At 31.6% G+C, this 28000-nt stretch overlaps 1 protein-coding gene and 1 pseudogene across 1 annotated transcript; both read left to right on the top strand.

Moving 5' to 3' along the window:
• Nucleotides 1–7: 7 nt before the first annotated feature.
• Nucleotides 8–27935, top strand: LOC110641852 (glutamate receptor 2.1). The gene is made up of 9 exons (XM_021793710.2): nt 8–627; nt 896–1018; nt 2211–2291; nt 2613–2677; nt 23625–23845; nt 25037–26364; nt 26458–26770; nt 26867–27312; nt 27420–27935. The coding sequence occupies exons 1-9, from the start codon at nt 391–393 to the stop codon at nt 27933–27935; spliced, it is 3330 nt and encodes a 1109-aa protein (XP_021649402.2). The 5' UTR covers nt 8–390.
• LOC110641881 (glutamate receptor 2.7-like) lies at nt 3822–9310 on the top strand (annotated as a pseudogene).
• Nucleotides 27936–28000: the final 65 nt, after the last annotated feature.

Genomic DNA, 28000 nt, shown 5'->3' with positions numbered 1-28000 from the left:
AAAAAAAAATCAAAATATCCTCATTATACCATCAATTTTAAGAATATTTTAATATTTTTTTAAATAAAAAAAATTAATAATAACAAAATTCAGAAAAAAAATACTTTTTCCCAAATTTTATATCACAATTATCTTATTTGATGGGTGGAATAAATTGAAATGTATTTTAAAATAAATAAAATAATTAAAGAATATAAGGAAATTAAATGTTAGAAATATTTTAATTTATTTTTGAAAATAAAGAGAAAAAATATTAATGAGGACAAATTATATTGGTAAAATATTAATTTACCCAAGTCAAAATTATGTAAATGGCCATCTCAATTCATACCTGCAAAAACTCCTCTAAACCCCCTCTCTCGCACAGCTCTGTCTCCTCTCTCTCTGCAAATGGCTGCACTGCAAGCCCACATTTTTTCCGACAAGTTAACAGCTTTCTCATCCATCTTTACGTCACAAGCTTCATCATCATCTTTTCCTCTCTCTTCCTTGAAAAACCATCGAGGGAACTCGCTCTTCTCTGCCAACAATACCGCCCAGAACAGACCCTTCTCGCTCTCTACTCAACCAAGAAGACTGCTTCGCAGACCCCCTCAGGGCAAGTATGTTAGAGAAGACTATCTTGTGGTACGCCCTCCAGAAACGCCTGAAATTGGGTTATTTTTCTTACTGTGAATTTATATGATGTTGGTTTATTTGGTTTGCTTATCTGCTTGTTTACCTGGTTTTGAGAAAATATAGGAAAGGAAATGAAAATAATTTAATCAATTATGGGTTTCACATTTATTTTTGGGAAATAATCTATTTTGCTTTTCCCCCCCAAAACCCCTCCTGGAATTTTTTTTTTTTTAATTTTGTAATTCTACGCACCCATTTGCTTATTTTGGGTGTCCAGAAAAAGAAGACTGCACAGGAGATACAGGAGCTGGTAAGAGGAGAAAGAAATGTGCCCCTTATCATCGATTTTTATGCAACGTGGTGTGGACCTTGTATTTTGATGGCCCAAGAACTTGAAATGGTATGCCCCAATTTTTTTTTGTCAAACAATTTGATGTATTCTATTTTCTACTTTCATTTTCTGTTTGCAATTTTCTGTATCAATTTGCTTGCTTTTAAACATCATATATGTTTTGAAATGTGGAATGGGATTTTGAATAGTATAATTGATTGTCTTATCAACTACTTTGAGGACATGTTTCTATCATTGGCATAAGTATCTTGGTGAGCAAATTTATTAATTAATCTTATTGTGAAAAGCAAAAGGAAACCGTGCATGCTTTTGAGCCTCAACTCAATTTGTGTGGGTAGATATAGATAGGGCAGGTGTTGATTTGTCAAACTATTCAATAGGCATTTGAAGGTTTTATTTGTTGTACAATATCTGGTTTTTATAGGTTTACTTGGTTGAGTGTAAGATGTCTTTGAATGCAGATCATTGCTGGCTGCTAGTGGGTTAATCAGATTATGCAGATCATTTTGGAAGGTGTCTTTCATAGTAAAATGTAGAAACGCAAATCTGTTAATGAGATCAATGAGGGGAACATTTTGATTTCTCGTGAGATCAAAACAAACTATTTCTGATTAACCAAGTTTGTGGCTATGTTGTGTTTTCTGTGTTGGAAATTAAGTCCTACATGAATGAAAAATATTTTAACTTAATGAGAATTACATATAAGATGAATTTAGCCAAAGAATTTTTTTAACATCATTAGGTTTGAAGCAATGAATAAAATAAGTATCTCTTTCTCGTGAGATGACTTTAATTTACTTAGCATATCTTCTGGACATCCCGCCCTGCAGCTTCGGTAATCAACGCAATATGGGTTGCTAGATGATATTGTCCTTGTGCAAATGAGAGAAATCAAGAATGTGTGACCATCATATTATAATTTGGACAGCAATGCATTCATTTTCTAGGGTTAAATTTGTTTTATACCCTTTTTTGTTCCCTAAAAACTGAAATTTAATCAATCAATATCCTACTTTTCCTTCTAACATGTAAATTTCTATCACACACTACCTCAACGACATTAAATTTCTATCATACACTACCTCAGCCACATTCACCTTGTAATCATGTTGATTGCTATATAGAATGAACTTTATAATGTCAAAATCTATACTTGAAATTGTTAACTTATCATCTGACATGTGATGTTGGCTCAATTTAATTTTATGGACTTCTCATAACTTATGGTTGGCCTCTACAGCTTGCTGTGGAATATGAGAACAATGCAATGATAGTTAAGGTTGATACTGATGATGAGTATGAATTTGCATGCGACATGCAGGTAATTCCAAATATCATTTTCTTTACTACTTAGAGTCTTAGATCAGTCTTTGTTGGGTCTTAGTTTTGCTGACTAGACATGTTAAATTCATTTAAGTTGTAAAATTTTCTGGTTTTCACTTTTATCATTAGCTAAACAATTTTGAACAAAGTTTTCATCTATCAGATAAATCCTTTTCTTGTTAAAGTTATCAGAAGCTGCTATATTGTCTGCATATCTTCTACTATAAAGTTTATATTGCAACATGTGACGCCATAGCAATATTCAAGACCTTTAATTTCATGGAAGTCATATTTTGATATATAGAACATTTTAGCACAGGTTCGGGGTTTGCCAACACTATTTTTCATCAGTCCAGATCCAAATAAGGATGCAATCCGGGCAGAAGGGCTCATCCCAATGCAGACGATGCGCGATATCATTGATAAGGAGATGTAAGGACCAATCTTAGGGCACATCCCAATACAGCAACAGATTGGTCTGCTGATAAACCAAGTGAGGTCCTGGTTTTTACTGTTTTCTGATAGATGACCTGTTCCAGTACCAATTTGCGGCGTGTTGCTTCATGTATTTTGAACGAGTTGTGTAATTGTTGTAGAAATACCTGATGAACTAATGTATGTACCCATGTTAGGCATTTGAAGTATAATGAACTAATAATCAAAATCTGCCTCCCAAACAGGATTATATTGAAACTGAAGAACCAAATATTCAGTGGTCCTAAGTAAACAGGTGGGGATGTCGGTGTGTTTCTTGGATCCTTGGTTAATTTGGAACAGGCCAGACATATGATGAAGATGAGAGATACAATGGAAATGTCGATGGGATTGTCAGCGTGTCGACTGTGATAGAAGTATGCAATAGTGAGAAAATGCACCGACACAAGGCACAAGCGAAGCCAATAGCATCAAGGAAAGTATAGAATGGCTTGTTACTTGGAGATGGGTACGATCGATCCAAAATCTCAGGCCCCTGCTGTTTCAGGATAAACTGTTGCGTTTGAGCCGTGCGGGCGATTTCAATCACAGAAGCAGCTATGGCAACAAGAGATCATGGTTGATCCATTGAGCAATAATTCAGTGATTGAGTGCCTACTTGTTGTACATGATGTTAGGATAAGAGATGTATGGGTATGTGTTAAGAGAAACGTAGCTTAGCTCACATTAAAAAACAGATGAGAGATGAGTGGCCAAGTGGGCAGATCGTGGAGAAGAACCCCCATTATTTTTTATTTCAAGGTTTAGTTAAGATTTAGTTACTCGGGTTGACCTTTAACTAAACAACGAGGAAATTTAAGCCATAGCTCCTTTTACCCTAAAAAAGGGCAAAGACTCAATACGTGCTCATGGGTAACGTGCTCATGGGTAACATGCATCTAACAACTGGACTAAGAACTATGTATAAATCCAACTTCTCAAATCCTAATTATTATACCCATAATGAAACTCCAGGTAACGATTTCTCAATAAGCAATGATGAGGAGATACGCTTACGAACCTGTTTTCTTCTCCTTTCTCTTTTGTTTTGTAGGGATTTTGTTCATGGAAATGGCTATGGCACAACACACAACCACCCCAGTGAACGTAGGTGTGGTTCCTTGTGAATTTGAGAATTGGGTTGGAAAGATGTGGTTTGGTTGTGTCAATATATCTCTCTCAGACTTCCATGCCACCAATGCTCGTTACATAACCAGGCTGCTCCTTCACACCAGGAACTCCATGGCTGATGTCGTTGGTGCTGCTGCAGCAGGTTCTGTCTTAATTACTTGCACTTTTTTTTCCCTTCATGCTTTTAGTATTCCTATGCGTATATACTCTGAAATCGAATGTAATTGAGGCTGCAAATGAAGTCAATTAGTGAATGTTTTGAAATATTGTGCTTGAAAACCTAAAGAATAGTAAGAATTCAATAATTGAGTTCTTTTAAATTAAAAAATAAGTAATTTGATGCATTAAGAAATAAGATAAAGTTTCTATCTCTTTAAATTATTTTAAAAATATATAATTTTATTATAAAATTATTTTTAATTGAATTTTATTATTTTAAATTTTTATACAAAAATTATTCTAAATGAGTTGGGAGAAGTTTCTTAATATTCTAGAAATGAATAATTCATTTTCTACTTCACTGGTTGGCGGAAGCTGTCATGTATAATTGTACATGCATAGAGAGCATTTGACTGTCAGAGTACAGCTAGAAAAAAGAAAATATTATTAAGATTTTATAAATTTAATTTTGTTTAGAGATGAATCATTATGAATTTAAAATTTAAAATATAAAATATATAGGATTCAAAATATGATCACATCATATATAAATTTTACTTATTTATGTTATAAATTTATAGTGTCTAAACAAAGATTTTGATTTAAAAAGAGATCAAACTATTTAAGAAAGTAGCAAAATATATAGAAAACAACTGATAAAACTATTCTAGTAGGATGCTAGTTGTGATTAATCATAATTTAAAAAAAAAAAAAAAAACTAGCAGAAATCAATTTCCTGTTTCTTTTCTAATAGATCTGCTTTCAAAATACAGCTTTGGACTTGATAAAAAATGAACAAGTGCAAGCAATCTTAGGGCCAGCAACATCAATGCAGGCCAACTTTGTTATTGAACTTGGACAAAAAGCTCAAGTGCCCATTATATCATTTTCTGCATCAAGTCCCTTTCTTAATTCCATCAAGAGTCCATACTTCTTTCAAGCTATCCAAAATGATAAATCTCAGGTAAATGCAATAACTGCAATAATCCAAGCCTTTGGATGGAGAAAAGCAGTGCCTATCTATGTTGAGAATTTATATGGAATCTCATACCTTACTTAATAGAAGCTTTGCAAGCAGTTGATACTCGCGTCCCCAACCAGGGTGCCATTTCCCCATCAGCCAACGATGATCAAATCGTCAGAGAGCTTTACCAGTTGATGACAATGCAAACTAGAGTTTTTATTGTGCACATGTTTCCCTCCCCTGGTGCTCGACTTTTTATCCAAGCAAAAGATATTGGAATGATGAGGGAAGGCTATGTTTGAATTCTGACTGATGGGATGACTAACTTTCTAAGCTCATTGGATCCTTCAGCAATTGATTCAATGCAAGGAGTATTGGGTGCACAACCTTATGTTCCGAGAACAAAAGAGCTTGAAGACTTTCGACTTCGATGGAAAAAGAAATTCCATCAAGATCATCCAGATATAGTTGATGCAGAGTTGAACATTTATGGACTTTGGGCTTATGATGCTGCTATGGCATTAGCTATGGCAATTGAGGAAGCTGGGACTACACACTTTGGCTTTAAAAGGGCAAATGTTTCCAGCAATTCAACAGATCTTGAAACTCTTAAATTCTCTCAAAATGGTCCAAATCTTGCTCGTGCATTATCAAATACCAGTTTCAAAGGCCTCATAGGAGATTTCCTTTTTATTATTAATCAATTACGGTCATCCTTTTTATTATTAATCAATTACAGTCATCAGCTTTTAAAGTTGTTAATTTGAATGGTGCTGGACCAAAAGGGATTGGGTTTTGGACATCAAATAAAGGAATTGTCAAGAAGTTAAAAGTCAACGACAAATGCATCTTCTAAGGTCAATCTGGCAACAATTATATGGCCGGGGGATTCAACCTCTGTTCGTAAGGGCTGGGAGATTCCCACAAATGGGAAGAGGTTGCAAATACGGTACCAGTGAAGGATGGTTTCACAGAATTTGTGAATGTCACAAGAGATCCTATTACTAATGTTACCATGGTGACGGGATACTGCATAGATGTTTTTGATGCTGAAACGAAGAAATTACTATTATACTCATTTCATATAGGTATTTTAGGGTAGTTTTGCATTCATTTTGTCTTTATATTTTATATTCTTAGCTTTATTTTAGTTATTTTATTAATTTTAGTTACCTTATATTTAATTTTTATAATTTGAATGTTTTTAATCGGTTTTGTGGTAAATTGAAGGTTAATGAATGCATTAAGAGGTGATTTGAAAAAATTTGAAGCCCTTTAAGCATGGAGAAAAGTGAAAAAATCAAGTCTTGAAAAATTAAGTTGGTCGAAATTTGTTAAAGATCTTACTAATGATGTCACTTAGGGTCATACTGCTTAATCTAAAACCTGGGGCAAGTCACAAGTCAAGTGTAGCTTAATTCTAACATATTCAGATTTTTCATCTCCAAACCTGCAAAGATTTGCTTGAGGTCGCTTGAGATCCTACTTAAGGTATGCGACAGTGTTTAAGGTACAGCTCAGGTCAAGCTGAAAGTCAAGTATGAGCCAAAAAAACTCATTTCAACATAAACCTGCAGAGATTTACTAAGGGTATTGCTTACCTATGCAGAAAGGCCATGCAGAAGCCGAAATTTTCTTAAGATGTTGCTGAGGGTAAGCAATACTCTCAGCAAACAACCCAGAATGTGAAAAGCTTTACTGACCTGAAAATTTTTACATTTCATCTCCTATTCATTCATTGGCTCTTATCCATTTTTAAACTTACTTTAGGGAAACTTTTGAAACCATATAAAAGTATCATTTTCTAGTTTTTATCTCAAGAAAAAGTAACAAGAAGTACGAGAACGAAAAATCACAAAACTAGAAAGGAGAGGAACAACATCAATTCTGGAGAGAGAAGCTATTGTGGCCATTTTTTGGAAGCTCTAGGATTCAGAGATTTTGAGTTTTTTCTACTTGGGTTTTTTTATTTTTAGTCCCTTTTCATGTTTTTCTTTATTTTTTCATCATTTTCTCTTGTAAATATCAACGTGGGTGAGTAGAATCTTTAGATTTTAGTGTTGAAAAACATATTTTAAATTAATTTGTAGATTTGTATTAGTTTATTCCATATTTTATTTAAATATGAGTTTTGATTCTTTTCTTGTGTTTTACTTTTCTAATGTTAGTACCCATCGGGTATTATCTTAATTTTTGATTAAATGACTGAAAGGTGAAAATCATAGATAGATAATCAAAGATCAGAACTTAAAATCACCTAGATTTAGAAATAAACTAGAGTTTTAAGATGATTCATTGATTGGTTATAAAACTTAATGGGTTTTAAGAAAATTAAATATTGTACGAACGTATGTTTAGTTTTCTTAAAATATGATTTGGTTTGCTTAAAAAAGATATCGAAGGATTTTAGAATCAATCACCTTCAAACTCTATTTTCCTTTAAAATTGAAACAACCAAGATAAATCCTAATTAATTTATGCATAAACCCTCAACTTTAAAATCATTTTTCTCAGTAATTAGCATTTGATTTAAATTACTAGTTCTTAATTTAGTTCAATTGCATCTAGATTTAGAATTTATTTGCTTGCTCTTTACTTGTTCTGTTTAACTTTATCAATTTCACTTAATTTATTTGCATTTACACTTTATTTTCATTAATTATTAGCCCAAATAATCACTTCATTCATAGTTTAGTAATCAAATGTCAAATCCTTGTGAGAACGATATTTGACTTATCACTTTATTACTTGATATGGCCCGTTTACTCGCGGATCACACACATCAATTACCGCTGTAAAATATGATTACATCCCATATGCGCTTCCTAATGGATCGAGTGCTGGAACTTACAATGATTTGGTCTATCAAGTCTTCTTAGGGGTAAAATTATCAACTGATCTTTGTTTGATGTCTATTTTTCAATTCTCCGAATCTCTGATGGGCTCTTTCCTTTTCTGTTAATTTTTGCTGCCTACAGAATTTTGATGCTGTAGTGGGAGATGTAACTATTATTGCCAACAGGTCCTTGTATGTTGACTATGCATTGCCATGCACAGAATCTGACATATCAATACTTGTGCCAATCCAAGACGACAAGAGCAATAATGCAGTGATCTTTCTGAAGCCTTTGTCATGGGATCTCTGGGCTACAACCTTCTATTTTTTTCCTGTTCATTGGATTTGTGGTTTGGGTTCTTGAACACAGAATAAATGATGACTTCCGAGGACCTCCTTTCTATCAAGCTGGCACTACTTTATGGTTTGCCTTCTCCACCATGGTTTTTGCACAGCGTAATTTCCCTATTCCAACTCGTTTACACTTCAATGTGACTTTGGCCTGTTTAGTTTCAATTATGATGGGGTTAACTATTAATTAATTTATTAATCACTAATGAATTGCAGGGGAGAGAGTGTTTAACAACTAGGCCAGATTAGTGGTAATAATATGGAGTTTTGCTCTACTTATCCTCACTCAAAGTTACACTGCCAGTTTAACGAGTCTTCTCACAGTACAGCAGCTTGAACCCTCAGTTATTTATGTAAATGAACTTATTCAAAACAGGGAGACCATGGGCTACCTGCATGGTACTTTCGTTTATGGAATCTTAAAAGGGTTGGGCTTTCGAGATAGCCAGCTGATATCATACAATTCTCCTGAAGAATTGGACAATCTTCTTTCTGAAGGAATTGGAAATCGTGGTATTGCTACTGCTATTGGTGAATCTCCATATATGAAGGTCATTCTGGCGCGAAATTGTTCCAACTATACCATGATTGAACCTTCCACTTTCATGCTGAAAACTGACGGGTTTGGCTTTGTAAGTACTCTTTTCCTGCAAGCTAACACCAAGGCCTTAATTTCCAATAGCCTGTGTTGATATTAATTTTTCTCATATGGGTTTGGATTTCGGTCTGTAACTTCCAGGGTCTTTCCTAGAGGATTCCTACTAGTACCTGAAGGGCGATTCTGAAGGTGACAGAGGATGATGAAATGCGAAGAATTGAAGATGCATGGTTTGGAGAACAGAGCAAATGCATAGATAGTAGCAACTCCGTTTCTTCTAGTATTCTTGGTATAGATAGTTTTTGGGGGCTGTTCTTGATTGCTGGTGCAATTTCATTTTCAGCTCTGGTAACATACACAACCATGTTTGTTCATGAACACTGGGAAATTTTGAAGGATTCTAATTCTAGAACTTCAATATGGAGTAGAATGCTTCATTTGTTAAGAATCTTCAATCAAATGGACCCGAAAGCACATAACTCGACTTAACTTATCTCAAGAATTTTCTTGGGGGTTGTTATATGGATTCTCTTTCTCCATTCTAAATGATTTTAGATTAAATTCTCAGAAATGTATCATGTTGTACATACGGAGGCTCTAATTAGACAAGTAGAGCAAATTATGTTAAAGATGGAAAGAAAAGAAGGAATACCTAAACTGACTTGGAGTCCAAGAGAGGGTGCACCAAATGTACGCAATGGTCCGGTCCATGCAGATTTCAGTAGAGAGCAAGGAGAACCTTCTGCAGAGCATGTGGATCCTAATTCTAATCGGCAAACAACTCAAGAGGTAGAAAATTCTAAGCCTGCCAATAATACAAACCAAGAAATGCAACTGTCTACCGAATTGAACTTTTGGATCTTGACAATTGAATTGTAGAATTTTAACATTACGTAATGCATTTTATTTAAGCCAAATGATTAAAAAAATTTTAAATCTTTGTATGACTTTCCAATTATAATCAAACTTTTTAATTTTATAAATTTATGTATATCCACTTTTTTTATAAATATATATCTTCTTAGGATCATATTTAGATTTTTTTTGTACATTATTTATGTTTATGTTTATTTTTATATTTGAATTATTAAATTTTTTATTTTTAAAATTCAAAATAAAATAAAATAATGTAAATTAAAAATATAAATAAAAGGATAAATTACTTTTTATTCTCTGAGTTATATTAAAATTAATACACATGTCTCTCCATTTTTGAAAGTGCTTTAAATCCAACCAACTCAATGTCCCTCCAACTATATATTCTATTAGGTCAACCTTAAAAAGTGAGAAATATTTTAAAGGAAAATTTATAATTTGGTTCTTGAATTTTGTTTTATATTATATTTTTATCTCTGTATTTTAAAAAATTAATTATTTAATCCTTAAATTTTACACTATATTATATTTTAGTCATTAAATTTTAAGAAATTAATTATATAGTCTTTAAATTTTATATTATATCACACTTTAATCATTGTAATTTTAATATATAAAATAATTTAATCATTCCATTAATGGATAGAATTATTGTAAATATTAAAACTCTACGGATTAAATTATTTCATATATTAAAACTAAATGGACTAAATAATTTATTTTTTAAATTTTAAAGATGAAATTGTAATATAGTGTAAATCTCAGAGAATGAATAATTAATTTATCAAAATTCAAAAATTAAAATATAATATAAGGTAAAAACTCAGGACCAAATTGTAAATTCCCGTATTTTAAATTCCTCATAAAGCTTTACAAGTTGATGACAATGCAAACTAGAGTTTTTATTGTGCTCATATTTCGCTTTCTTGGTGCTCGACTATTTATCAAAGCAAAAGAAATTGGAATGATGAGTGAAGGCTATGTTACGTTGTCACTCATGACGGCAACATTGCTACCCTCGTCCGAGCAGTACGTTTCATGCTCATACTTTGGGGCCTTATTCTATTGGCAATCTGAGGATCCCAGATGTCGAGTGTGGCGACGCACTAGCTGTGTTATAATTTCTTATAAACTCATGGAGGGCAATCCACAAGGTCCTCACTTGTTTTATTGTGGGACTATCGACTCTGTCGTGCTGACCCATATGATTTCCTGATAAACCCATGGAGGGCAATCCACAAGTCCGTGACTTGTTTTATCGTGAGATCTAAAGGTCTATTTTATACTCTTTTAGATTTTCAGAAGCAAAATCCACAGCCATCTCCAATGGATGGTTTTTTAGGTTTTTTAATGCAGGTTGATTGATCGTCGATTTTCATGAAGTCGGACAAAAATGTTAGTAAATGGAATGAGCATCCAATTATAAGGTTTAAATAATTGGTATATATTGTCATGTTCCAATAATTTCTACGAAGTACTCCAGCATTGCAATCTTGTTCAGTGTTCAGTCAAAATAAAAAACAATAAAATAGTAATAATAAAAATAAATATACACATCGCAGTTCTGTTCAGTGTTCAGTATATTTGTTTTTTCATTTTGACTGAACTCTGAATAAGATTGCGATGTGTAAGTCCCACTCCCATGCATGCTTCATAGAAATGATTGAAACTTTAACCATATATTCCCATTATCTCTTCGTACAAATGTAATTAGCCAAAAAAAAATAAATATATATAATCTTATTTTTAATGTTATAAGTAATTTAACATCATAAATTTCTACGAACAACAGTAAAGATGAATAAAATTATCAAATTTAATATAATTATCAAATTTTGTTAGTAAAATTAATGCACGCTTCATCTTTTAATTGTCTGAAAAAATATAGAAAAAAAAATCATAGAATGAATTGGTCGTCTCTCTCCTTTTGTAATATTCTTAGACACCATAAACGTTAACAAGACTCGTTAACTCGATCAATATATTTATCTTCTCCTCTATTGCTTGAATTTTTCCTGGAAACTACTCAATTAATTTTCTATTCCTCTAAAACTTCATATCAATAAAAGATAACAAAACCATCACTATAAATGCGTGCTAAGTACTCATGTAATTGGAAAAAATTTAAGGATATTTTTATGATTTTCTTTGTATTTCCCCTCTCTTTCTTTATTGTAATGAATGAATTGTTAATTGGACTATTTTGAGATTAGTGTTTTTGTTCTTATTGCATGTTAACGTCAATCAATTGCAAGTGGTGGGTAAACACAATTTTTACCTTTAATCTTCCATAATTGCATTGTTATTATAAAATAAGGTAAAACTAAGATAATAATAGAAGAGAGAATCAAGAGAAAGTATAATTTATTTTTTAATTTTCAAGTGTATAAAATATCACATATAATGCCTCTATTTATAGACATACATAAAAAGGTGAAGAATTCATAATTAATAAAATATTTAATGAAGTACATTAAACTTGTAAAGAGAAAATGAAAAATTTAAGAGTTAAAAAATATTAATAGACATCCACCATAAATATATTCATAACAATCGCAATGTTTATATTGAATTAGGTGGGTTGTAGTCAAAAAAACTATATACCTAAAGGTCCAAAAGAAACAAGAAATGTTACACTAAACTTGGTTATGGGTCAGTTTAGAATCATAATGAAATCGGTTTAAATTGGATTGAAACAAGTTAAACTTATGTTTGATTTGAATCATGAATGAACCAAAATTGTCTAATTTGGATGCAGGTAAAACAGGATTTTTTATTTAAAAAAAAATGAAAAATAATTAGACCACTGATTTTGAACTAAACCAAATCGAATCAGAACTGAAACTTGAACGTTAGGGGTTTTAGGTTCATGCTTTTGGTGAACTATAAACGAGCGATACCAAGTTGTTAGAATCGGAACCGGCTTAATAACCAGTTCTAATTAAGTTACATGGTAGGCAATGAGACAACCATACCAAAAGGTCAATTGAACCAGTCATTTAAAAAAAAAACAGAAATATATATATATATATATATATTATTTTAATAAATTTAAATTTATTCAGCACTTCCCTTTAAACACCTATTAGTTTAAACTTTTAAAATAAATAATAAAACCTAAAAAAAAAAAGTTAAAAACCTATCTATTAAAATTTTTAAAAGACAGCCATTTTTTTCCTCTAACTCTTTTCCTCAAAATTGATATGTAATATATAAAAAATCTAGTATATTTATTAGTCTAAACCTATTACAGCGAAAAACATTTTTTACAATGAAAATAGTGAAAACTTGACTACAAATACTTATTTAATTGCTTATAGTGAAAGATATCCTTGATAAAATTAATAATTATCCAAACACCTTTATATAGGCAACAATAACGGAGTGCTAATTCAATGCATCTAAAAAATGAAAATTAGTCGAGGATAATTATAAATTTAAATTACAGTAATAATTTATTATATTATAAAATTGTTTTCTTTTTTTTACTCTATTGTTATTACTTAATAAAAATCTATGTGCATTATTATTATTTTTCTCTCAATAAATAATTTATTATTGTATATAATTTTTTAAAATTAATTAAAACATTTTTTTTATCCCACCAATTTAATTTACCAACTTTGTCCTAAGTAGAAGGCATTTTTTTTAGACAAGTAAAAATTTATTAAGAAATATAAGAAGAGAGGTCGAAGAAAGTTGCATCCTAAACCCATGTCATTAGACATTCCCATTAAACCCAAACCTAACAGCAGCTCACTTGTGAGAAGGTGTCTTGATTCCAGAGAAGTACACAGCCTTCCCACGACTGTGCATCTGCCAGTATAATTTGGCTACTGATGACCAAAAAAGATTAAACGGTCCATAATTTCTTGAAAGCTTGTAAAGTCCACATTGGAAAGGGAGATTATTGTATTTTGATACCGTATATATATGCTAGCTATATATAAAAGATAACCATAATATATAAATATATTAATTGATGTACCACACAAGACAACAAATATTAACTTCTTCCTATTTATGAATAAATATATTAATTCATTGATTGATGTAACTACCCCCCTTTTTTTTTCCTAGTGGAGTCTGAAATTTTCTTGCAACTTACAAATGGTTGTATGAAAAAATAATTCAAGTTTAAATCATTCATAAAATTAACTTAATAACTTGCATGATTCTATCAAAAAATTAATATATTTATTTATTTAAATTAATTTTTATTTTAATTTAAAATTAAATAGATAAAATTAATTTTTATTAAATTATATTTCGATTGAAAAAAATTAAGTTGTACCATATAAATTAATCTTCACCTTAACCTCGCATTCTTTTTCTAAATTCAAATCAAGCATTCACCGAAAAAACCTGAATATGACCCATTGATTGTCTTTTTCTATATGCACAATATAAGCTGATACAAACTTGTCTTTTTGTCTTTAGTTTTTACCCTGATTTTGACATTATTCACAGATTTTAAAAATATGTAATTTTTTTTAAATTTAGTTATCTATTGTGAATCTAATATATAATATATTTAATGAAACTTACATGTAAAATAAGTGAAACTCGCATATTTATATTCTAAATTTATTTTCAATTAAGTTTTTTCATATATATATATATATATATATATATATATTCAGTTTAAAGTGTATTAACACATATGTCTCGAAGCCAGAGATGACGAAGAGCTCTTGGAAACCTGTTTTATACTTCTTTTTCCTTCTTTCCATAAGAATTATGATCAGACAAAAGGTTGCAGCACAAAACACAACAATCCCAGTGAATATAGGCGTGATTCTTGATGAATCTGACGAGTGGATGGGTAAGATGGGGTTGGCTTGCATCAACATGGGCCTTTTGGATTTCTATGCCACACGTCCTCAATACAAAACCAGGCTGGTTCTCAGTCCCAGGGACTCCAAGAGAGATATCATTGGCGCGGCTGCCGCAGGTACCGCTCTCTTTTGCTCGGTCTGTGTGTGTGCGTGTGGGGGAAGAGACAGCTTATGTGATTTTATGTGTTTGATCGATCTAGCTTAATTCATTTCTTGCTTAATGTTTTGGATTCGATACATAACCTAACCCAGAATGATCATGAATATGATGCCACCAAAAGTTCCTTCTAACCTGAAAATCACAAATTCAAATTAGTGAAATAGTCTCTTCAAAATAGGAGGGAAAAAAACTCTCATCGTTACAAGGAAATAGGAAATTAGAAACCGAAAAATTGATTTCAAAACAATGAAAATTGATTTCTAATTGATTTAAAATTAAAATATTTGATTTACCATCATAGGTTTCTAAATAAATTAAAAACAAAATATGAAGTCTGTTTCTAATTTTGAAATTGATTTAAAATGGAATAGTCCATTTTAAATCTAGAAACCGACACAATTCTGTTTCTAACTCCGTTCAAGTTAAAAACTAATATATTTTGGTTTCTAATAATCTAAAATGGATTTCCATTTCTAATCAATGTCTAACATGTACAATAAATAAGATAAAAAAAAAAAACTTTTTGAAACCAAAATACAATCGATTTCTAAATAGAAAATTTCATTTCAAATATGTTTTTAAATATAATAAAATAAAAAAAATCTTTTCTATTTTGAAATCAAATGGTTTGTCTTTTTGGATTTCCATTTCAAATTATAGTTAAAATTTTTATTTTTTTATTTATTTAATATATTATTTCCTATATTAAAGCATATAATATATTATTAATTGTAAATGCTCAACATCATAATATTTATGATATCGGTCTATCAAATATTAAATATTAATTAATATTATATATAGATATCACATTAAAGGATTATGACAATAATGTATTGTAGCGCTATGAAATAAAATATCATAAGAATAAAAGAATAAGCTAATCATTATCATTAACATCATTAGTATCTCTAGCATCATCCTAATGAGTTGCATCAGGAGCTTGGGCTGTAGAATATGTACCTTGTATCATCTATGTCATCATGTTCTGCATCATTTGTTGCATGTGTTCCTCCAACGTCTGTTCGCACTATTGATCTCTCTCTTGCATTACAACAAAACATCCTTTAGAGTTGCGATAGTCTAGTATAATTGTCAAATCTCTTTCTCCATTGCCTTCGATTGAGCGTGATGGGATGCAATAGAAGATGATCCATGTGATAAGCCAAGATAGAAAACTAATGCTTAGGATCCAATGTCATAAGAACTCTATCATTTCTACTTTAAATTCGGCGGAGTCTCCTCTTAAAAATTGATATGCATGCATCTACAAATTAAATGTCAAATATAAACATCCATAAACTAACATTTTGTTATAGTATTTATTAATTACTTATGTGATACCAAAAGCAAGCAAAAAAATAACGAGAAACAGTGATCAAACGAGTATGAGACAGACAGTATTTCAAAAAAAAGGAATTTTATAAATAAATATTTTAAGGATTAAAATATATTATTATATGATAATTTATCTTATTAGAATGTAACTTTTAAACTTTACAACTTAAAATATATTATAATTTGCATAAAAATTTAGAAGGTGACATTGATGGAGGCATAATACCATAAGTATGTAAAATAGTAAAATAAAATGATCTTAGTTCATGTAGAATTTTATCAACCAAGTTAATAAACTTCAATGATTTAAAAATATTAAATTATTTTTTATTGTACTCCAAAATGAGTTTAAACTCATAATTTTACAATCTTAAAAATGACATTAAGTGATTAGACTCTCCAAAAACAAAATTAACTAATAGATTAAAGTTAGGAGATTTATCAATATCTTTTACAATCCTAACCCATTGCTTGGCCTCTTTAGTCATGCGTCCCTCGAATTGCAAATCCTGATCAGAGCCCACCATTCTTTTTTGTTTTGCTGCATGATTTTACATATTCATTTTATAACGGAAAACAACCATGACCTACTCTGCTCTTTGCTCAATAGCTCCTCCCATCAATGTTTTATGGGTGGTTGGAGCAGCAATGTTGTCTTGTTTGTAATTCACTCTATTTATTAATAAAGTTAGCCTAATTGGGAATTGAATTTTTCCTCTATTTTGTTTATCATTGTTTTAATGTGAAGTTAAATTATAAAAAAGTTATTTTCATTTCAAATTTCTCTTAGCCTCAACATAAATTAAGAGTAATATATTTTAATCAAATTAGGAGATAATAAAAGTAAAAAATTGACCCTACATAATATTATTAAATTAATCAAAATAAACCATAATGAATTCCATGATTTAAAACTAGAGCTGTTAGTAATGGGAAAAGTTGTTGTAAAAATATTATTTAATTGGGCATAAAACATTATCATAAGAGGAAATTCTTACCTAAACCCAGTTCATTATAAATTTAAAACATAAATATATATATCAATTCCACCACACACTACTACAACTCATAATAAGGTCCTATTTATAGAATATGATATATGTATTATGACTATTTTTCACCCTTTCTAGCAACTTGAAAGCAAGTCATCCATTCTCAAAAATAGATAAATATACAATTAGAGAAAAACATGAAACAAAATGATTTTTGAAATAAACACTTTCTTCCAAGCTAGTATAAACAATCATGTTTTCTTCCACACTAGTTCAAACAATGAAGATAACGCTTTCTTCCACACCTGTTCAAACAGTCCTGTTTTCATCTGAGACAAAAATAAACCATTCTCCTATGAATTTGATAAATCCAAATACAACAACACATATATAAGATATCATCAGTCCACATCTATAACCCAATATATATTAGTTATTCAAGAAACAACCAAAAACCCAGAGAGACAAATCAAAATGTCATTTTTGAAACAATAAAGTAAGCAAAACGAAAGCCAACTCAATTCACAACATAAACTTGGAAGAAATAAAATGGAAATCACATCTTATTCACAATAATCTAAAGTAATCTGCACTAGGAAAGGAAAAGCAACAGTTAATGTACTATACCCTTAGACATTGACAATCGGATGAATGCCAGCCGCATAAAAACCCATTAATGTTGATCAAAATGTCATTTTTAAACAATGAAGCAACTCGAATAAACTAAAATCATTTTATAAAACGTGAAACAAATTTATTCTTGACCTCAGCTCGAATAGAGCGCACAATCATAGCAAGGAGTGACGTTACAGAGCAAACAGACTTCGTTTAGTGACGTTAAAGAGCAAACAGACGTCGCAAATGGAGGCGAGATTGGAGTAGCGTTGAGAACGATTTGGGTGTTTTGCTCTTCAACGTGAGTGTTAGGGTTTCTTTGATGTTCCAATAGAGATTTGGGCTTTTTGATCTTCAACGTGAGTTTTGCTCTTCACCGTGCGGGAAGGCGAATGTTAGGGTTTCTTTGATGTTGCAATAGATAGCTTCAAATTGCATGCACCATCCACAAGATCCTGTTTATTTATTTTTTATTTTCCAAAGAATGATTTATAGAGTTTAGTATCCGCAAGAATAATGCTCTAAATTTTTACATGAAAGTGCTTAAAAAATTGTCACGCGGTATAATCTTTTTTATCCTTATTTTTATATTTTTATATAAAAAAATTAGTTTATTATCATATAAAATATTAATTTTTTTGTGTCCAAACTTTTTTAAATTTTAACTGCTAAAACCTTACCTTACATATTTAATTTTTTTTTTACTATTTTTATTAAAAATTTTAAAGTTTTAAAATTTATAATTTCAGACTTTATAAAACTTTGTTCATCATATTATATATTAAAAATCAATTCAGTTAGAATAGAAAATATATAAATTATTCTAAGATCTCTAGATTTTGCCATTATTCATTATAAATTTACATATACTTTTAAATAATTATTCATCAAAAATTATTTTTAAAATTTAAACATTTATTTTTAAAACATATTTCTTATTTTTAAAATCTAAGAATTTTAATAATAATATTTGGTATATGTATTTTTTTTCCTCTAATTTGTTTATTTTTATTAGTATATATTAACTATTTTTTAAAAAAAATCTATTAATAAAATTATTTCAAAATTTTAATATTAAATAGTATATATTTTTATATTTTTTATCCAATATATAATTATATCAATTACATTAAAAAATTATTTATTAATATTTGAAATAAAATTAAAATTAATTAAGATTTATTATTAATAAAATTTTGTAATAAGATGACCCCTAAATTATGAAATATTAAATATTATTATTAAAATAAAATAATAAACATAAACGACTAGTTTTTCACTAATAAAAAGTAATTAATTATGTAGTAATATTTAACTTTTAAGAGAAAATACAGTACAGTGAAATTTACTTTATGGTTCAATTATTCAAATCAAAATAAAAAAAAATAAAATTAATATCCCTTTGTTTGAAATGTAGAATTTTATAAGAATTTAATTTAATTAATTTTTTTAAATTAATTCTCACGTTTAGAATGAAAAATTCAATTATTTTTAACTTAAAAAATTTTTCATTTAAAAAAAAATAAAAATTAAGCATAATTATATGAAAAATCAATTGATTTCTTTTATTGTAAATGGTTTATTCTAAAAGAAGCCATTAAATATAGTGAAGAGATTTTTATTTTTTATTTTCCTGTTAGAGTTGTGGTTACTGAAGGTACACTAATTAATGGTATAATATAATTATATTAATATTTCAGTCGCATTTTACTTCATTTTAAATTTTTATAGAACAATTATTCGAAATGAGTTGGAAATAGTTTGCAAATTCAGGAGAACGAATCATTTTCTACTTCATTGACGATTTCGATTTGTGGAAGAGAGGGCTTTGCATCTAAATCTATGGGGTCTATTATATTTTAATTTCGGTTTAAGAATGATTATGGTTTCAACTCGATTCGAGTAAAGTAGTCAATTTAACTACTTTTTTTTTTAAACTATACTAAATCATTGATTTCGATCCAATTCAAAGGAGGAGGGATTAAAATAGGCTCTTTCTAAGATAATTCCAGTCTTATAATGATAGAATTACTTAAATTTATAGTTTATTAACTTTCTATTGGTCGGGTGTATGTACACTTTTTAATAAATCTTCCCTCAAAACACAGCCTTGGACTTGATAAAAAATGTGGAAGCGAAAGCAATCTTAGGGCCAGCAACATCAATGCAGGCAAACTTTGTTATTGAACTTGGACAAAAAGCCAAAGTGCCCATTATATCATTTTCTGCATCAAGTCCTTTTCTTACTTCCATCAGGAGTCCATACTTCTTTCAAGCTACCCAAAATGATAAAGCACAGGTAAATGTCATAACTGCAATAATTCAAGCCTTTGGATGGAGAGAAGCAGTGCCTGTCTATGTTGACAATGTATATGGAGTAGCTTTCATACCTTATTTAATGGACGCTTTGCAAGTAGGTGATACTCGCGTCCCCTACCAAAGTGCCATTTCCCCATCAGCCAACGATGACCAAATCCTCGGAGAGCTTCGCAAGTTGATGAACATGCAAACTAGAGTTTTTATTGTGCACATGTTTCCCTCTCTTGGTGCTCGACTTTTCATCAAAGCGAAAGAAATTGGAATGATGAGTGAAGGCTATGTTTGGATCATGACTGATGGGATGACTAACTTATTAAGCTCATTGGATCCTTCAGCAATTGATTCAATGCAAGGGGCATTGGGTGTAAGACCTTATGTTCCGAGAACAAAAGAGCTTGAATACTTTCGAGTTCGATGGAAAAAGAAATTCCATCGAGATCATCCAGATATAGTTGATGCAGAGTTGAACATTTATGGACTCTGGGCTTATGATGCTACTATGGCATTAGCTATGGCAATTGAGGAAGCGGGGACTGCAAACTTTAGCATCCAAAGGGCGAATGTTCCCAGAAATTCAACAGATCTTGAAACTCTTAAATTCTTTCAAAATGGTCCAAATCTTGCTGAAGCATTATCAAATACCTGTTTCAGAGGCCTGACAGGAGATTTCCTTTTTATTAATAATCAATTACAGTCATCAGCTTTTGAAATTGTTAATCTGAATGGTGTTGGACCAAAAGGAATTGGATTTTGGACATCAGATAGAGGACTTGTCAAAAAGTTAAACTCAGCAACAAATGTATCTTCTAAGGCCAAACTGTCAACAATTATATGGCCGGGGGATTCAACCTCTGTTCCTAAGGGCTGGGAGATTCCGACAAATGGGAAGAGGTTGCAAATAGGGGTACCAGTGAAGGTGGGTTTCAGAGAATTTGTGAATGTGACAAGAGATCCTTTTACTAAAGTTACCAAGGTGACTGGATACTGCATAGATGTTTTTGATGCTGTAATGAAGGAATTACCCTATCCTGTTGATTATGATTACATCCCATTTGCGCTACCTAACGGATCGAGTGCTGGAACTTACAATGATTTGGTCTATCAAGTCCACTTGGGGGTAAAATTAAATTATACTGATCTTTTGCTGATGCTTATTTTTCAGTTAATTCTACTAATCTCTGATGGGCTTTTCCCTTGTTATTAATTATTGCCAACAGAATTTTGATGCTGCAGTGGGAGATATAACTATTATTGCCAACAGGTCCTTGTATGTTGACTACACATTGCCATACACAGAATGTAACGTATTAATGCTCGGGCGAGTCCAAGACGAGAAGAACAAGAATGCAATGATCTTTCTGAAGCCTTTGTCATGGGAGCTCTGGGTCACAATCTTCTGTTTCTTTCTATTCATTGGATTTGTGGTTTGGGTTCTTGAACACAGAATAAATGATGACTTTCAAGGACCTCCTTTCTATCAAGCTGGCACTAGCTTATGGTTTGCCTTCTCCACCATGATTTTTGCACATCGTAATTTCCTCATTCCAAGTCCTAAACTCTACAATGTAACTTCGGCCTGTTTAGTTATTAATTAATTTACTAATCACTAATGAATTGCAGGGGAGAGAGTGTTCAATAACTGGGCCAGATTAGTGGTAATAATATGGAGTTTTGTTCTACTTATCCTCACTCAGAGTTACACAGCCAGTTTAGCGAGTCTTCTTACAGTACAGCGGCTTCAGCCCTCCGTCATTTATGTAAATGAACTCATTCAGAACAGGGAGACCGTGGGCTACCCGGTTGGTTCTTTCATTTATGGAATCTTGAAAGGGTTGGGTTTTCAAGATAACCAACTGGTATCATACAATTCTCCCGAAGAATTGGACAAACTTTTCTCTGAAGGAACTGGAAATCATGGTATTGCAGCTGCTTTTGACGAATCGCCATATATAAAGTTCATTTGGGCACGGAGTTGCTCCAACTATACCACAGTTGAACCTTCTACTTTTATGTTGAAAACGCAAAGTCGGAATTTTCAACAATTTAAAACTGATGGGTATGGCTTTGTAAGTACCCTCTAACACCATGGCCTTAATTTCAAAAAATAGATGTTGGTATAATTTTTCTCATGTTAGTTTGTATTTTGGTCTACAACTTCCAGGTCTTTCGTAGAGGTTCTCCACTAGTACCTGACGTTTCAAAGGCGATTCTGAAAGTGACAGAGAATGATAAAATGCGAAGAATTGAAGATGCATGGTTTGTTAAAGACAGCAAATGCCATGAACGTAACAACTCGGTTTCTTGTAGTGTTCTAGGTATTGATAGTTTCTGGGGGTTGTTCTCAATTGCTGGTGCAATTTCACTTTCAGCTCTAGTAACATACACAGCCAAGTTTATTCATGAACACTGGGAAATCTTGAAGGATTCTAATTCTAGACCTTCAATATGGAGTAGAATGCTTCATTTGTTAAGAATCTTCAACCAAATGGACCCAAAAGCACATACTTTAGAAAAAGGTGGAGAGGATGGGAGAAGTGGCATTAATGCTCCTGGAGAGGCTGCACCAAATCTTCGCAATGGTCCAGCCCAAGCAGATCCCAATGGAGAGCCTTCTACAGAGCATGTTGATTCTATCTCTGATGGGCAAACAACTCCAGATGTAGTCCCAAGTTCAGAGCCCGCCAATAACCCCAATCAAGAAATACAGCCATCTACTGATATAACCCATGAAAACAATTGAATTATTATATTGTTTATGTTTATTTCTATATTTGAATTATTACATTTATTAGTTTTTAAATTTGAAATAAAAAGATGATAAAATATAAATCTGAGTATAAATCGGAATAAAGAAACAACATTAGATATATTTTTTAATTATTAAATATTATTTTTTATTTATATAAAATTTGCTAAAAGTAATTAAAATATTTAAAATTGTTGAATTACTTAATAAAATTAAAAAGATTGAATTACTTAATAAAATTAAAGAGATTGATTAAAATTAAAAAGAAAAACATATATAGGACGATAAAAAAACATGAAAAGGACAAAATAAGAAAATACATATAATATTAGGACCAATAGAATAAATTTTTATATTTTAACATGATTAAATATATAATAGGAATAAAAAGGTTGCATACCAATATTAGCAGGCCGAAGCCACTCGCACTATATAATGCTAACATATATTTATTAACAATTTTCAAAAACATAAAATTATAGATGATTTCGAGGTTTAGTCGATATAATTAAGAACCCCAATTAATTGTTTTTCTTTCCAAGGTTTAATTGTGGTGTAGTCGGTCAGGTTACGGTACAATCTATACAGCATAAATATATTATTCTAGTTATTACATTTATTTTAAAAAATATATTACTATGGAGTACATGTTCCATCTCTCACATATGCATGAGTTCATTCTTTTTTATTGAAGGATTAATTTTTTTTTTTTTATATATAAGGCTTTCAATTTATATTATAAATTTTTTACTATTAATTATTATTTTATGAGATTCACTTGTATATATATTTGCCCATTTGACATTTTATATAAATTTAACTTCCCAAATCCTAATTATGCCCGTATAACTCCAATTGTCGATAACTCTCAATGAACAATGATGGGGAGAAACACTTTCAAACCTGGTTTGTGCTCTTTTTTCTTTTGGTTTGTAGGGATTTTGTTCATGGAAGTGGTTATGGCACAACACACAACCACTCCAGTAAACGTAGGCGTGGTTCTTTATGACTTTGAGAATTGGGTTGGCAAGATGTGGTTGAGTTGTATCAACATATCCCTCTCAGACTTCTATGCCACTCATGCTCACTACAAAACCAGGATGCTCCTTAACACCAGGAACTCCATGGCAGATGTCTTTGGTGCTGCTGCAGCAGGTTTTGTCTTAATTTCTTGCACTTTTTTTTTTCTTCATGCTTTTAGTATTCCAATACTTTAAATTTTTTTTCTAGAACAATTATTATTCCAAATGAACAATTGGTTCAGAAGTTTCGAAATTTTAAAGTTGGCATTCATAGTTGCCATAATATGCAGGTTCAATTTCGAATTTAATTTTAATTCAAAGATGGTTTTGAATCTCGTTAGACTTAGTTTGGGTGTATGCTGTTATAACTAGCTTGAATGGTAGATAATAGAGAGAAAAAGAATTCCTATAAATTTATAGATATAAAGAAAAAAAAGTAGAAAGGAAATGAAATATATATAATTATATATATTTAAATAAATATATATTATTTTATGATAACACTTAGCACATATGTGTGTGATACAAAATAATTATTTATATTACAATTAAATATGTTTGTTAGTAAATAGATGTGTCTATTATAAATAGACATATCTATTACATACAAACAGTCACAATTATTTGGGAAAGTATCATAACAAATGTGTCTGTTATGGATGAGTTATTTAAATTCAATTACTACTTCTATTTTTTCTTTTTTTCTTCTAACATCTTTAAATTTTATTCGTACAAAAAGTTTTAAAGAAAATATTCAAAAGTTATTGTCTACAAATTTCAGACTTTTTTAGATCCTAGATATATATTAACATAATATTACACTAATATAGTAGGGTAATTAATACCTTAAAAGATAGCAATCCATCACGTCTCAAAGCGTATTCAACACCCACTGTCTTAATATATGCAACAATTGAAATTATATATATATATATATATCTCCAAAATAATGTTGGTTTAGTTTAGACTTGTGAATCAGATCAATTCTGACCGATATTTGACCGTCAAGATCATGATCCTATTAATCGTGCAAACCTAAAGTTTACTTATTTAACTTTTACAAAATGTAATTTTTGTGATTTTCAAAAAATTGCTTTTTAGCTTTTATTTCAAAGTGATTTAATAAAAATATATCTGTATATCATTTATTTGCTTTAACTTACAAGCTTTACTTAATAATAATTACATCTCTACAAGAATTCAAGTCCCTTCTTCTTAGTAAACTAAAAGAAAAAGTTTCATTACTTGCAATCTTTAATGACAATACAAAACTAAGAAAAAAGTTATTGATTCTTTTTCTAATAGATCTCCCCTCAAAACACAGGTTTGGACTTGATAAAAAATGCGGAAGTCCAAGCAATCTTAGGGCCTGTAACATCAATGCAGGCCAACTTTGTTGTTGAACTTGGAAAAAAAGCTCAAGTGCCCATTATATCATTTTCTGCATCAAGTCCTTTTCTTACATCCATCAAGAGTCCATACTTCTTTCAAGCTACTCAAAATGATAAATCACAGGTAAAGGCCATATGTGCAATAATTCAAGCCTTCGGATGGAGAGAAGCAGTGCCTATATATGTCGACAATTTATATGGAGTGGGTTTCATACCTTACTTAATGGAAGCTTTGCAAGCAGTTGATACTCGTGTCCCCTACCAGAGTGCGATTTCCCCATCAGCCAACGATGACCAAATCGTCCGAGAGCTTTACAAGTTGATGACAATGCAAACTAGAGTTTTTATTGTGCACATATTTCCCTCTCTTGGTGCTCGACTTTTTATCAAAGCAAAGGAAATTGGAATGATGAGCGAAGGCTATGTTTGGATCATGACTGATGGGATGACTAACTTATTAAGCTCATTGGATCCTTCAGCAATTGATTCAATGCAAGGGGCATTGGGCGTACAACCTTACGTTGCGAGAACAAAAGAGCTTGAAAAGTTTCGAGTTCGATGGAAAAAGAAATTCCATCAATATCATCCAGATATGGTTGATGCAGAGTTGAACATTTATGGACTTTGGGCTTATGATGCTACCATGGCATTAGCTATGGCAATTGAGGAAGCTGGGACTACAAACTTTGGCTTCCAAAGGGCAAATATTTCCAGCAATTCAACAGATCTTGAAACTCTTAAAGTCTCTGAAAATGGTCCAAATCTTGCTCGAGCATTAGCGAATATCAGTTTCAAAGGCCTGACAGGAGATTTCCTTTTTGTTAATAATAAATTACCGTCATCAGCATTTGAAATTGTTAATTTGAATGGTGTTGGACCAAAAGGGATTGGATTTTGGACACCAGATAAAGGACTCGTGAAAAAGTTCAAGTCACCAAGAAATGCATCTTCTAAGGCCAATCTGGCACCAATTATATGGCCAGGGGATTCAATCTCTGTTCCTAAGGGCTGGGAGATTCCAACAAATGGGACGAGGTTGCGAATAGGGGTACCAGTGAAGAAAGGTTTCACAGAATTTGTGAATGTGACAAAAGATCCTATTACTAAAGTTACGAAGGTGACAGGATACTGCATGGACGTTTTTGATGCTGTAATGAAGGAATTACCCTATGCTGTTGCTTATGATTACATCCCATATGCGTTTCCTAATGGATCGAGTGCTGGAACTTACAATGATTTGGTCTATCAAGTCCACTTGGGGGTAAAATTATACTTATCTTTTGCTGATGCTTATTTTTCAATTAATTTTACTAATCTCTGATGGGCTTTTCCCTTTCTTAATTGTTGCCTACAGAATTTTGATGCTGCAGTGGGGGACGTAACTATTATTGCTAACAGGTCCTTGTATGTTGACTATACATTGCCATACACAGAAGCTGACGTATTAATGCTCGTGCGAGTTCAAGACGAGAAGATCAACAATGCAATGATCTTTCTGAAACCTTTGTCATGGGAGCTCTGGGTCACAACCCTCTGCTTTTTTCTATTCATTGGATTTGTGGTTTGGATCCTTGAACACAGAATAAATGATGACTTTCAAGGACCTCCATTACATCAAGCTGGCACTAGTTTATGGTTTGCCTTCTCCACCATGGTTTTTGCGCATAGTAATTTCTTTATTCCAATTTCCAAGTTGTAACTCTACAATGTAACTTTAGCATATTTAGCTATTATTTAATTTATTAATCACTAACGAATTGCAGGGGAGAAAGTGTTCAACAACTGGGCCAGATTAGTGGTAATAATATGGAGTTTTGCTCTACTTATCCTCACTCAAAGTTACACCGCCAGTTTTGCGAGTCTTCTTACAGTACAGCGGCTTCAGCCTTCTGTCACTTATGTAAATGAACTCATTCAAAATGGGGAGAGCGTGGGCTGCCCAACTGGCTCTTTCGTTTATGGAATCTTGAAAAAATTGGGTTTTCAAGATAACCAACTGTTATCATACAATTCTCCTGAAGAGGTGGACAAACTATTTTCTGAAGGAACTGGAAATCATGGTATTGTTGCCGCTTTTGACGAATCACCGTATATGAAGCTCATTCAGGCAAGGAGTTGCTCCAACTATACCACGGTCGAACCTTCTACTTTTATGTTGAAAACGCCAAGTCGAAATTTTCAACAATTTAAAACTGACGGGTTTGGCTTTGTGAGTACCCTTTTCTTGCAAGCTAACACCAAGGCTTTAATTTCAAATATTAGATGTTAGTATTAATTTTCTCATGTGGGGTTTGGATTTTGGTCCACAACTTCCAGGTCTTTCCTAGAGGTTCTCCACTAGTACCTGATGTTTCAAGGGCGATTCTGAAAGTGACAGAGGATGATGAAATGCGAAGAATTGAAAATGCATGGTTTGGAGGAGAAAGCAAATGCCCAGATAGTAGCAAATCGGTTTCTTCTAGTATTCTTGGTATTGATAGCTTCTGGGGGTTGTTCTTGATTGTTGGTGTAATTTCAGTTTCAGCTCTAGTAACCTACACAGCCATGTTTGTTCATGAACACTGGGAAATCTTGAAAGATTCCAATTCTAGAGCTTCGATATGGAGTAGAATCCTTCATTTGTTAAGAATCTTCAATAAACCGGACCCGAAAGCACATGCTTTAAGTAAAGGAAAAGTGGATGAAAGAAGTGGCATTAATGCTCCTGGAGATGGTGCACCGAATGCACGAATGGTTCGGTCCAAGCAGAGCCCAGTGGAAAGCAAGGAGCACCCTCTACACAGCAGATCGATGCCGACTCTAATGGGCCAAGAACTCAAGGGGTTGCCCTAATTTCTGAGCCTACCAATAAGCCAAACCAAGAAATACCACCATCAACTGAAATGGCCCATGAAAAC

This window comes from Hevea brasiliensis, chromosome 6 (genome assembly GCF_030052815.1).
Source record: "Hevea brasiliensis isolate MT/VB/25A 57/8 chromosome 6, ASM3005281v1, whole genome shotgun sequence".
Lineage (NCBI taxonomy): Eukaryota > Viridiplantae > Streptophyta > Magnoliopsida > Malpighiales > Euphorbiaceae > Hevea > Hevea brasiliensis.
The sequence above is the reverse complement of the archived record's forward strand: the minus strand, read 5'-3'. Positions and strand labels throughout refer to the sequence as shown.

Excerpts from the sequence above, each read along its gene's own strand:
- LOC110641852 (XM_021793710.2), top strand. The coding sequence starts at position 391 with ATGGCTGCACTGCAAGCCCACATTTTTTCCGACAAGTTAACAGCTTTC. Across the intron at positions 23,846-25,036 it reads CTTTGGTGCTGCTGCAGCAG|GTTTGGACTTGATAAAAAAT; the intron begins GTTTTGTCTTAA and ends CTCAAAACACAG. Across the intron at positions 26,365-26,457 it reads TCTATCAAGTCCACTTGGGG|AATTTTGATGCTGCAGTGGG; the intron begins GTAAAATTATAC and ends TGTTGCCTACAG.